The 14,265-nt window shown below is 33.8% G+C and overlaps 1 protein-coding gene across 2 annotated transcripts; it reads right to left on the bottom strand.

Moving 5' to 3' along the window:
- Positions 1–212: 212 nt before the first annotated feature.
- LOC110610156 (CWF19-like protein 2) lies at positions 213–5,174 on the bottom strand. Of its 2 annotated transcripts, XM_021750034.2 has the most exons (8): positions 4,963–5,174; positions 4,828–4,882; positions 4,637–4,760; positions 3,550–3,903; positions 2,591–2,670; positions 1,565–1,922; positions 1,170–1,382; positions 213–601 (listed from the first exon to the last, which is right to left on the bottom strand). In XM_021750034.2, the coding sequence occupies exons 3-8, from the start codon at positions 4,697–4,699 to the stop codon at positions 272–274; spliced, it is 1,398 nt and encodes a 465-aa protein (XP_021605726.1). In that variant the 5' UTR covers positions 4,700–4,760; positions 4,828–4,882; positions 4,963–5,174; the 3' UTR covers positions 213–271. The 2 variants fall into 2 exon arrangements, with proteins under 2 accessions (XP_021605726.1, XP_043807418.1); XM_043951483.1 differs by having other exon boundaries at positions 4,828–5,174.
- Positions 5,175–14,265: the final 9,091 nt, after the last annotated feature.

Raw genomic sequence — 14,265 nt, 5'->3', positions numbered from 1 at the left:
TTGATATGATTTTTTATTAATTTCAAATTGAATTTTTAAATTACAAGAGTCGGACACCAAAGAGAAAACTAATAAACATTTATTGCTCATCCTTAATATAATCTGCTTAAATTTATCTATGATATATATTTAAAAATTGTTAGATATTTGTTTATTTTCGTAAAGCTAATTATGTATTCTGTACAAAATTATTTTATATCAATACTAAAATGCACAAACTTTAGAAACTAATATATTATTTAAAAGCGACTAGTTTACAAAATTTGAAGATTTAATCAAGTTGTTTTGTCCAATCAAAAATTTTCCAATCTCTTGCGAAATTAGAAAGGGACTGTTTTTGCTTCTTTACTGACTCGTGCCTTCTGCGACCATATATGTTTTCCTCAGGCAAACCCAGCATGCCTCTTATTACATCGAGTCCAAGGCTATTTTGAAATTGCGTCTCATCATCAATGACGTGGACAAAACCCTTGTCTGGGCCAAACTCAACATGGAAGTAAGGGAAGTCCTTGGGAATTGAACCACGCAACCCCTTCACACTAGTATCGATCAGCTTCTTTGCGTTATGCTGGCTCCACTCATCTTCAGCTTCATCAATTGCCTGAAAATAATTTTTATCAGAAATCTTTCATGAAAGCAAGAAATTAACAATGTAAGAATGCATGCATTTGCTCCATGTAACTCATATTCCTAGGCCAAAGAACAATGATAAAACTAGCCCTTAAAATCAGAATTCTTTAATGTTCATATTAATTTATTACTGACAAGAACCTTTCAAATCGGAATTCTTTAACTACAACTATGTGACAGACATTCACATAACTATTTTAATACTAAGGAAACCAATGACTCAAAATTAAACAGACTATTAGGTTTTTATTTTAATCAGATATCCACAATGCTTTTATTACAAAGGTGACTACCAACTTTATCATTACACAGACAATCAAATGATATTTATTTATTTTAAGGGGGCATTTGTTTTTGTGTCCCTTTTTCAATAGAGGGTGACTGACTGGGGAATTGGTTTATGATAAATTGGTACAAATGTTGACGTTTTGATACTAAATCGATAACTTTAAATTTCTTGATGGGGTGAAAAAAGTGTAAAAGTTCAAGAATAAAGAAGTGTGATTAGGCCAAAACAAAATAAACAAAATAAAATTAACCTTCTTAAAATATAGAGGGGCCTGTTTAGCAACTTCTCGAGGCAGAGGAACGCACTCGATCAAACAATGGTGGCGTTGTTGTGCCAACCCCATTACTGTTTCAAGAAAAACTACATCCTTCTCTTGCTGAGCAAACATCATTATAAGGCATTTCTTGAAATTGCGAATTTCCTCCCACACATTATTGTCAACCGTCCTTGTGGATGATTCATGCTGGAAAGGCCAAACAGTCTATATTATTAGAATAGAACATGCATTTGCTGAGTTCATAATAACAAAAAATTCAACTATGTCCTATCCTTTACCAAAGAAATAAGAATGAATTTATTTCCCCTACTAAAGCATGCTAAGAAGTCCATATTTTATATTTTCATCGAAGAAGCATACAAATTTACCTGCATGGGTAAGATGCAGCAATGGCCTGGAGCAACAGGCTGCAACTGTGGCAACATCAAATATGTGAAGTTTGCAATTGACACAACAAGATGTTTTGGCCTGTTTGAATTCTCAAAACAAAAAAGGCAACGCTCTTGCTGAGTCAAGATTCGCTTTGCAACAACATTTTTCTCCTTGAAATTAGGATCACTAACTACACCCTTTTTCCTAGCCTTTCGGCTTGGGCCATCTTCAAAATCATATTCATCATCTGCCCGACCAGATAAACTATATTGCTTATTCTGCATTATCTTTTGCACTAGATGCCAATTGGCATCATCTTCCTTTCTTCGGGCAGAAACATCTTGAACAGCATACCTATAAAGAAGAAAAAGAGAAATAAAAGGATTACAGAAGGGAGAGCAATTAAATTTGTGAAGGAAAAAAATAGTAATAATAGAGCAAATGAAAAATGGAAAATGCATGAAGAATATTGAATCAGGTTTGGAAATGCATGCTTAAAACCTTTTTCATACTTGCTAGAATAAACCAAATATCAGGAGTTGCATTCCAAAAAATAATAATTGAAGAATGGAGCCACACATGTTTCATGATCAACACTCCACATCAACAACAATAATCTTAGAATTATCAATGGTACTGCCAGTTCTACTACTATATCATCAATTTTGATCACATTATAGAATAAATATACTAAAAAAAAACACATTAATATATAATACTCCCTCCATCTCATAATTTTTATCCATCTTTCCTTTTTTGTTGTCCCAAGATTACTGTCCAATTTTCTTTTTTGCACTATAATAACATACAAATTGACTATTATAACTCTATTTAATTTTATCTTATTTCCATGAAACCTCTCAAAGCATCTATTAGTATTTAATAAATTTAATATTTTTAAGATGGGTATAATTGAAAATTTGATAAAAAATATTATCTTTTATTAATATGTGTAAAAAAGCAAAATAGACAAAAATTATGGGACAAAGGGAGTATAAGAAATATACAATATGCAAACTTACCTGTTGGTGCTTATGATCTTTTGAGGTCCACTAGAATTTTTACCAGTAACTTGCTTTACTTTTATGTTCTCAACCTCTTGCTAAGCAAAGAAAGCAAGTCACTAAATCAGATACTCAATAGGAGCAAATTAGCAAATGCAAAGAATGTTTAAAATAACACCAAAGCTTTTTACAATACATTCAGAAAAGCAACTTATGAATCCCAAAATGTCAGGCCACTAACACCACTAATCTATTTACATAAAACTAAGTGTAATGACATTAGAATTTACGAGGGTCAGGTGTTTAGCTTAACCTAGGTATGGATGATGCTCAAGTAAGAAACTGAAAAGAGATATAAATCCATGTATTCATATGCATTTAAGAAGACAAAACAATCCACCTACCAACCTTAATCCCAATTCAACTAAGTTGAACATATCATTTACCCAAGAGTGAATTTGTGTTTCATTTTTCAAAAATAACAAATCAAGACCAATAATATAATAAAAATCTACCGTTTAGTTGTAAACAACTGTATCTATAAGTCCATACATTTATAACAAGCACTTTTTTCATTTCCATTTTAAATTTAAGAAAAACAACAATATGATGTACTGAGAAACAAACAACAAATAATTACAGAAAACCCTCACCAATGTCATAGCAAAATAGTGATGAAGCCTCACAGATAACAATAAGTAGAACAGCAAAGTTAAACCTTGTGATGCATATGCTAGAATTAGAGAAACCCAAAGATGATTACCAAGGATTCTATAGGGAATTTTCTTTATCAACAGAAAGAAGATCCAAAACTTAATAAAGTATCCAACCATTTATTACTAAAGAAACTTGAATGTAATTCTGATACTTCTACAGTCTACTATGGCATCAGCTAAGATATAAGTAATTCCAATGATTATAAAAACTTAATAAGAACTTTTGAGCAAAAATATGTAAAACTAAGATCACTGACTTACCATGAGTTTATCAGCTTCTTCATGTTTTCCTTTCATACGAAGGTGCAAAGCCTTGGCTGCCAGTTGGTTTGCACTCATCAATTCAGACAGCGCGTCCACACATTCATATTGATTTTTGTGAGAACCAACAGAACCAGCAATATCACTATTCTGCTGACTAAGAACTTTGCTCATAAAGCTTCCATCATCAGGAAACTTATTTAAGCTAGAAACTGCAGCATTTATGAGGCCTGAATCCTTTGTGGAAATCCTTTGACATTTTCGTTTTCCCCAATATAAGGAATCACGTACTTTGGGAGCTCTCATCTCAGGATGTCGAACAGATACATCCTTCAAGTAGTCTCGATCAGCACTCTGATGTAGCAAACAATGACAAACAATTTTCAGCTCCAAATCACAAAAAAAAGGACAAAAAATATTCACAATTTAACAGAATCAAATCTATTTGTGTAAGCAAAAATGTGTGCTAAATATGTAGAATTTACACTCTATCAGTATTATGCCAAAATTTAAACTAGACTAGCTCATTTGGCAACTAAAACTCAAGTTATAGTGAGTTTTCTTTGGGCTGCCAGTGGTGCAACTAACAACTCTATTTTTGTTCTGGTACTGGTTCTATTTTTTATCATGTTATAGTGCCCCTTTTGTTTTCTGTTTGATTTCCCTTGAAGTTCCTAATTTACAAGCATCTTATCATGAACACACGCAAAAGAATACTAACAATGTGTGACAACATTGCTTGTATGCTCAGACACGCCAAAATTTTAATCAAAATTCACTGCCCTGGACATTGCTTGAAATAAAATTAGACTAGCAGTCCTTGAGATTTGAGGTCCTCAATGGCACCATTTATAGCCATTTAATGTCAAAAACTGCTTCGCCCTTGCTCTAATGGAAACCGATTAACTAAATATCAAGCTTAATCCACTCGTACCTTCAACATACAAAAAAAGAAAAATCCAACTAATATTACAATTAGCAAGAAATTTTACTAAAAAAGTTTCAACATATTCCCCATTGTGTGATTGCTATTGCTTCGCTATATGAGCCAAATAATTCAATTAAAAAAATGAGGAGGGTAACTCACATTTCTCAATTGCCTAACTTGGCTGCGGAGACCGTAAATCTCATCATCGAAGTCAGCTTGCATCGGATCAGTCCGTAATTGTATTTCATCGGAGGCCGCCACCGGTCTCGTGCTGAGTCCTTGCCTGCACATACACACATAAATAATGACAGATGAACCCTAAGCGGACGAATCAGGAAGGGATTTGATACCTTGGTCTGTACGGAGCAGCACCACCGTACAAGGAACCACCGTTGCTCGAATTGGCTTCCATCGAAGAGAATTAGTAATGCTTTACTCTTTTTAATATGAATATAAAAAATAAATGAGATATCCGGAGATGTTACCGACTGGAGAGAGAAGGAGATATCGGGGGATAGAGAAGATTTATCGTCGCTAGGGAGAGAAAGGAGATGTCGCTGGTGCCGACTGGCCTGCGCCGGCAGTCGTCACTGAAGTGGAGGAGAGAGGCGTCGAGGGAATTATGGGAAGGGAAGCAGGGAGGGAGAGAGGGGGCGACGGAGAGAGGGAAGTAAAAAATTAAAAAAAATGAATTACGGATTAAGGTCAGGTTAGTTTTGTTATATACTAATAGGATTCAGATAACGGCTATTATAACATTTAATTCCGAACCTACACGAATATTTAATTTATATTTAATTCTGAATATATCCGAATTTAAAGTGGGTAAAATTTTTCAAATTTAAATCTATCTAAATCTGTTTTGTAAAAATTTAAATTCATTTTAATAGAATTCGAGCGGATCGGATACTCATAAAAATCCGCCGCCTACACCCCTAATTACCTATTAATAGTATTATTTTATTTGAATTTGGACTCTGAAATGAATTTAAATATATTATTTAATTACCTTTTCTATGATATAAATGATGAGTATATTATTTAATTACCTTTTCTATGATATAAATGATTTTAAAAAAATAATTTATGAAAAATATTGTATGATTGTAAATTATAATTGTAAATAAAAGTTTTAAATAGTGATAAATATGAAAAAATAATGAATAAAAAATGATATATATTATTTAATTACCTTTTCTATGGGCGTAATTTGATTCAGATTCAATTCAGGTTCTATGAGCGGAAATTCAAATTGCATCAAGGATTTTATTTTATTTCGTTTTCTATTTGATTTTATTTTAATATGATTCAATTTAATTTACCTAATTTAATATAATTTGATTAAATTTAACTGTTAAAGTTAAAATTTATGTTTTTTTTAAATGAAAATCTAATATTTGATTAAAATCAATCTAATTAATATTATATTTAATACAAAAGATATCTTTCACATAAATATTTTATAAATATAAATTATTTTAGTTAAGCTAAAATTATTAAGATTAAATTTAGTCTCATTTATTTAATATCAAATTTAGTCAGGTTTATTAAAATTTAATGTTGTTTTTTATTAAGTCAAAAATAATCTAAGTTATATTAGATGTCAGGTAAATTTTTTATATTTAATATTTAATTTATTTTGTATGTTTATAATTTAAATTTCATAAATAGGGGAGAGCATTTTTCGGTCTAAATCGAAAAACTGAACCGAACCGGTTGATTTTAGTTTATCGGTTCGGTTAGTCGAGACGATCGGTTTGGTTCGGTTAATATATTTAAAATTATTCGATTTTCGGTTCAGTTCGGTTCAAACATGTTAAATAACCGATCAAACCGAAATAACCGATTTAGTGGCTAGGTCCAACCCAAGCCCAAGCCCAAGCCCTCCCCTCTCTTACTTAACCTAGCACCCCAAGCTCTCCATCCCTTTCGACCCCAGGCATTCTCCTCCCCATTCCTGATTCCTCCTATCCCGAAACCCTATTCACTCACAGTTTAAATTAAAATCCCTAACGATGAATCATCGAATCTCATTCCCATTAATCTCTCTCTCTTTCCCGTCGACCGTCAACCTCTTCCCGTCGATCTGCTGAACGAGGTCACGAACCGCTCGCTCCCTATCGATCTCTTTCCCTCCCTCCCTATTGATTTGCTGAGTGTCGCCGCCTGTCGATCTGCTGAACGAAGTCACGAACCGCTCGCTCCCCATCGATCTCTTTCCCTCCCTCCCTATTGATTTGCTGAGTGTCGCCGCCCATCGATCTGCTGAATAAAGTCATGAACCGCTTGCTCCCCATCGATCTCTTTTCCTCCCTCCCTCCCTATTGATTTGTTGAGTGTCGTCGCCAATCGTCGACTGTCTGTCCTCTTTTATTGAGGTATGATTTTTGTTTTATTGCTAAACAATGAATCTGCTTATTGGGTTCTTGCATTGTACAGCGTTTACTGTGGAGCTTTTCTCTGGTTAGGTTTTATTTGTTGTATAAGATCAATTGCCTATGGATTTTGAATCTTGTTGAAGAATTGGGTTTATTTATTGATTTTGAATCTTGTCGAAGAATTGGGTTTATTTATTGATAAATTTATGTGAAATATGTATTGAATTATTTGTTGAAATTAGAAATAGAAAATTATAAAAAAAATTGCAGATTTCGGTTTGAACCGAACCAAACCGATTTTTATCGGTTCGATTCGGTTCGGTTATATATTCATAATCGATTTTTTCGGTTTTTAAAATTTTAACACTTTGATTTTCAGTTTTTTCGGTTCGGTTCGGTTCGAAACCGAACCGACCGATTGCACAGCCCTATTCATAAATTATGATAATCGAATAATATTTTATATGTAATATTAAAACTCTAAAATTCGTACAAATTAATTCATCCATTGAATTTATAGCAAACATTATGTTTATTGTTAATTTAAAATATGAATATAATTACTGTATTTATTTTAAATTATACGTTTAATAATTTATGTTAAAAAAATAATAATAATTTAAGTTGGTCGGATGCATTGCTATATTAAAAAACACTAATTAAAATCATGACGGACTTTAAAAAAAAAATTAAAAGAAATCATTATAGTTGGCCAATCTCATTATAAGAAAATAAATAAATAAAAAATTATTTTTTCATTAAAAATTTAAATTATATTTATAACCCAATTCAATAAAGAAAATTATTCATCTTTATTATTAAATTTATATAATTTTATTACTGAAGGAATATTAGATTTTTTTTTTTATAACTTATGCTTATATTTATATAATTTGTTAATTACAAAACTGATTTAACAAGTGACACAACTATATTATAATTATTAATTTATTAATAACTAAAAAATATATTAAAATATATAAAAATTTATTAATTAATTTTTATTAATTTTAATCATTAATTATTAAAAAAATTTTAAAAAGCTATCAATCCGAAAAAACTATTTAATACCTTTTTTTTAAAATTTATGGACATTTTAATTTATTTTTCAAATTAAAAGATCACCTCCAAATAAATTTTTCAATGCCATAAATACTAAATAGTAAATATTTAATAATTAGAAATAATGAGGAGATTAATTAATAACTAAAAAGATTATTTTTAACCGGTTTCGACAACCGTACAGTTAAAAATTGCAGTTGGGCCAAAATGAATTAGTTCACAACTAATGGGCCAAGACAAGTTAGCTCTCCAACTTGGGCTCCGTCTTTAAATTCTGTACTGTAAAATTTAACGTACATTACAAAATTTATGAATGAGATGCATACTGTGTTTAATTTACAAACCTAAAATAAGGCCCATGAGTGCACCATGCAATTACATTCATCATACATATTAATAATAATCATGGCATTTCTGATTTTATTTTTAGTTTAAGCCCATTAAGAAAATTGTGTTTAGGCTTTAAGAATTATCCCGATGAAGGGCTTGGGCCTAAAGCCCATTAGGTCAACCATTAACCAACTCATCTTATGAGTCATTTTTAAAACCTAGAAACATAAAGCAACTTTGATTAGTGCCATTAATCAAACAGCCCAATTTTTTATTTACATGTTTAGTGATTTAACATTTAAGGCATAAACATATAATTTGCATATACCAAAAACATGAAATAAATAATTGAAACATGTAAGTGTATGAAATATCATTCGCCATTAAATGAAAAAAATCGATAAAATTCAATCATGGCAAAACAACATAATCGGCATACATATACAACATGTAAAAATGTATATTATCAAGATGTTTCATTAAACATGTTAAGATTAACTATTAATCATTAAAAATCATATTTATCACTTAATTAAAACACCCATTTCAGATCTAATCTAAATGATATTTGAATACCCTAAGTGGATTTAAATCTTGCTAATCATATTAGAAAAGAAAATCTTAGCCGATTATGAAAAACCTCTCTTAGCCGATTATGTTCTTCATTCTAGGGGCAATTCTGAAAATTTAATAATTCTGTCCAGATTTATTTTGATCAAATAAACATTCAAATAAGTTATAAAACCCTCCTATTAATCATATTAATCATTTAGAGTGTTTGACTAACTCATATAAGTAAAAACATACAATGCAGAAAATTTCAGCTTTGTTGTCTACACGTCTAGGTGAGTGTTTAAGCATGTAAACCATTTTAATACCATTATTAATCATGCAACCTGGCTCTGATACCACTGTTGGGAATCTTATGAGCTTAATATCATATTGGTGCAGCAGAAAATAAAATAATTTTAAGCAATAAGAACAAATAAGAATCAATGTATGCAATAATGGCATTAAAAGTGCAAGAGTTACCTTTACTAAATTGTTTGCAATACTAGATCAAAACAAAACGAATCAAAATCATCTTTTTGATATTCTCTCTAGCAGCAAACTATGATCAAGGGACTACCCAATAGCGACTCCCCTTTACGATTTCATACACTGAAATTCTCGGCCAAAGGAAAGTGTGCTAGCACCTTGAATGTTTGTCTATTCCTTTTGATTTTGTGAATTCGGCTTAGATAGATGATTGGAGATCTAATCTCTATCAATCTCTCACGTGTTTAGTGCCAAAAAATTGAGAGCAAGTAGGAGAAAAATCTCTCATGTTTCTCTAAGAGGTTTGACCAAAAAGAGAAGGTGGAAGAAGGAAATTTCTCTCTTTTTCTCACTTATGTAGCCGCATCTCTTGAGTTTCCAATTAGGGTTTTTATTTTCCCTTTCATAGTCACTCAAATTTAGCCTCAATGAGAAGAAAACTTGGAGAGAGTTTGATTTAATTTGAATTCAAATCCATTTAGATATTGGCATTTAATTCAAAATAAACTTCCTTAGAACAAGCCCTAATCATATTAGAACGCTCTCTCTTTTAACTAATTAATTAAACATTTTATTTCACTAATTATATCAGACCTTAAGCGACATTAAGTGGGTCTAGGAATGTGTGCTGAAATTCACATGAGCCCATCGATAATATTTTAAACAAAACACTTATTAATGGCCCGATAAGGAAAAGACCAAAGTACCCTTTGTCTAAATTTCATTGTGTGCGATTCTGTAGGACTATTCAATGTTGGCAACAGATTTTTAAGGTCCATAAATTATAATTGGTCTCTAGCAAGACATTATAATTACCCAAATTGAATAGTTATAAATTTGCTCAGAAAATCACCCTACTAGTGATCTAGTACAATTCTTTGCTATAAGATATCATGATTTGCATAAGGCATGGAACAAGTCATCCTTACTCATTGCTAAATCATTTTCCTTGACCTATTAGTGATACTGAATCAATCAAATTAATGATAACTCTTATCATACAACTTCGGTGTGGCCACACTCTTCTTAGTTTCACTAGTCAAGTGGTCGATGATATTTTCTCTTTCTTCGAGAGAGGCAATCCCTTCACTTCTCTCATATTGCTTAGCATGAATCATGGCATACCCAATCATACCCGTACTTGCCAACCATTTACGGGCACATTAGGTGTAAATCAAAGCATACGAGGACTCATCTAGGCATTCAGAGAGATTTTCAATCTAAGGACTTCTAGTGTGAGTATCACTAGAGAGACACTTATGACTTTCAACCATGTAGTGTTCTCATAAGTGGATCATTTTCAAATACAACATTCTTAACTTGTATTTATTTTCTCTGATTGATATCTAATATCTTATGATCCGTAAAACATGATCGTCTCATAGAGACCATACTAGCCTTAGCTCAATGTCACTCCCATGATAATGATTGACTAGGGAAGTTTAGAATGTTATTCTTTAAAGTTCTAATGTTTACTACCAAGTGTCTCACACGTGATAACTTGAATAGACCCAATATTCAAGGATGTTTTATTAATTTAATATGCACAGTAATAAACAAAGTGATAAAACAAATGCCTCATCTTTATTTATTGTAGATGAAATGTCTTTACAATGTACATGAGACTAGGGCTTACACTAACATTGCATACCTTAGTCTCTGCGATTATTAGCTTTTATACTGTAAGAAGATGGAGTTAATTATAGCATTTTCTAGAAATCCAACTGGTGCCGGCTAATTAATAGGAGATTTCACTAGCTAATTGATCGAGGATCCCGTGATTACAGGCGTAATGGGGATCTGTTGGATTATACTTGCTACTAGTAACTTTATATGAAGACTCGACCTATTCAAGAGAGGGCGATTCTTGATGAAGAACCGAGTACCACGATGTCCAAGTCTTTCTTTCTATGGGTGGGACTATGTATCGGCTTATCAGACCCTTGCCACATGACTCTATCTTATAGTGACAACTCATGGCTTACTTTGGGCAATTATTGTGTTACATCACTTTGATTAATGTGCTTAGTTCTAAGTTACTTGGTTTCGAGCATATTAAAGAATTGTATGTTGATGATTATGATTTTGGATGTATTTTTGGCATGTGAGCATGGAGCTTTTAATAACTTCTATAGACATGATGTTTTTCTCTTTAGAGGCCAAAAGTTATGCATTCCCAAATGCTTTATGCATGGATTTCTTGTGCTTGAATCTCATTGTGGGGGATTGATGGGTCATTTTGGGGTACATAAGACTTATGATATTTTATTTGAATATTTTTATTGGCCTTATATGCACAAAGATGTGGAAAAATTATGTAACTATTGCTTGTAGGCAGGCCAAATCTAAAGTCTATGCCTCATGGATTATATATATCTTTACCTATTCCTAGTTCATCTTGGATTGATATATCTATGGATTTTGTGCTTGGTTTACTTAGGACTGGGCGTGGTAGGGATATCATATTTGTTGTAGTTGATAGGTTTAGCTAGATGACATATTTTATTCCTTGTCATAAAACTGATGATGTAATGTTGCTGACCTATTCTTTAGCGAGGTGGTAAGGTTACATGGGGTACCACAGACTATTGTTTCAAATAAAGATGCAAAGTTCTTTTCACATTTGTAGAGGCTTTTATGGGGTAAGTTAGGTACTAAGTTATTGTATTCTACTACTTGTCATCCACAAATAAATGGTGAAACTGAGGTTGTGAATAGGACATTAAGTACTTTGCTTCATGCTATTATGGGTAAGAACTTGAAAACTTGGAAAGATCGTTTGCCATTTATTAAATTGGCTTATAACCATAGCATACACTCTTTTATAGGTTACACTCCATTTGAAATTGTTTATGGTTTTAACCCACTAACTGTTTTGGATCTTGTTCGTTTGCCTTTACATGAGCTTACTAGTTTAAATGGAGAGAAAAAGGCAGAATTGATGAAGTCTTTACATGAGAAGGCTCGGGCTAACATAGAAAAGAGGAACAAGATGTATGGAGATAGGGCAAACCAAGGGAGGAAGAAAGTGGTGTTTGCTTTTGGAGATTAGGTTTGGGTGCACTTCATAAAGGAGAAGTGTAACAGCCCGGAAACCGAACTGCCACCGGCACTAGGATCCAGATCGACTTAAGGTCGCCGGGACCCGTAGTAAGCCTGCTATCCTGTCTGTAGACCTGTGAAATCCCATACATGATCATACATTTTCTGTAAAAACATAAAACTTTTCTTCATTCCAAGACTTAACCTGTGCATGCACTCTCTCTATTCTCTACTAATCCCTACTAGAGCTCCTCATGGCTCTAGGCGGATCAAACTCATCATGTTAAGCCTGGTTTTGCTCATAACACATACAACAATAAAGAAATATACATGAATTGATCATGTGACTCCACAAATGGATTACAACTCTTCTAAGTCAAGCACTATTCTATACACTGTACATATACACTATCTCTATACATTTACATGTCTACACTAGCTATTACACCACTCTGTACTCTTCCTGTACCCTGCTGAGTTCTCTCTGACCTCTGAACCTGCACAACTGGAGTTAGGGGAGAGGGATGAGCTACTATAGCCCAGTGAGTAGAATAGTAAGAAAAACACAGGTGCTAAAACATGCTCTCATGGAATGCAACACATAATCACATCACCTCGGCCGGACGGATCAAAACTCCCTCTAGCTCATCTGGGGTACCGGAGTACCATGTGCCTGGTCCCCGTAGGGCTGTTCCAGGTCTTTGTGCCTGGTCCCCGTAAGGCTGTTCCAGGTCTTTCCTCTGAGGGCTAATGAATCCTCACGAAGTCCGTGCCGTCTCATAGAAACAATGTACAAGGAGCAGTGCCAAGTACAAGGATAAATGCAATGCGCCATATTCGTGTTCACTAATGCACTCAGCCTATAGCATATTCATGATGCATGAAACATGATAAAAATATTCATTTCTCATATTAAAACATTAAAGTTAGTTCCACTCACATGTAGTTATCTCTGAACTGACTCTGCAGGTTCTGACACTGGACTCACTGCTGACCTCCCTGATTCCTCTGGTCCGTACCTACACAGGTGGACTCAAATGAGGGACCAAACTCACTCAAGAACATCTCTAAGAAACTCCCCAAAACCCCTCTAAACAAACCGAAAACCATCACATAAAACATGCAAAAGAAAGCTGAACAGGGCACTTTCGGCAGCAGGTTCGGCGGCCGAAGCCCCACTCCAGAGACGAAACTCATGCATGTTCGGCAGCACCTTCGGCGACCGAAGGTCTCGTCCAGAGACGAACCTCACACACTTTCGGCGGCCGAACTCCCTCTTTCGGCGGCCGAAAGTCTCTATCTAAACCGAAAGCCTAGCTTTCGGGGGCAACCTTTGGCAGCCGAAACGGCCTCCACAAGGGGTTCGGCGGCCGAACCTTCCTTCGGCGGCCGAACCTGGTTTTGCTCGAAGGGCAGAACCCTGCTCTGTTTCATGCAAACTTTGCCCAAAAACCTACAAACATGCATATCAACTACTCCCAACTAGCATATACACATATATATGCACAAAGGGGTCTAAAACTACCCTAAAACCCCAAACAAACATAGCACATAACACTGAAACATGTTTGAACACCACAAATCACCAAAAACCTCACCTAAACCTAAACATGCATACTACCCATACAAACTTCATAAACCCTTCAAAATCATCAAAGAAGCTCAGGATCTTCATTTACCTCTTAAAGAACTTGAGGATGAAGGATCCTAACGTGGAGATATGAAGAAAAGCTCTTCCAAAGCTCCAAGCTTCAAAACTTGGTTCTTTTGCTCAAAACCTTCATAAGTCACCAAAACTCTTAAAACTCTTGAAAGATTTGATGCAAATCATGGAAAACATGAAAGTCAACGTGGGAGAGGCTGACACTCACCTCTGGCTGCAAGTGGAGGAGAAATAACCTCCTTCCACCGACCCTTGGCCCTTTTATAGGTGGCTGG

This window comes from Manihot esculenta, chromosome 2 (genome assembly GCF_001659605.2).
Source record: "Manihot esculenta cultivar AM560-2 chromosome 2, M.esculenta_v8, whole genome shotgun sequence".
NCBI lineage: Eukaryota > Viridiplantae > Streptophyta > Magnoliopsida > Malpighiales > Euphorbiaceae > Manihot > Manihot esculenta.
Note: the sequence above shows the minus strand (reverse complement) of the source record. Positions and strands in the feature narration are given on the sequence as shown.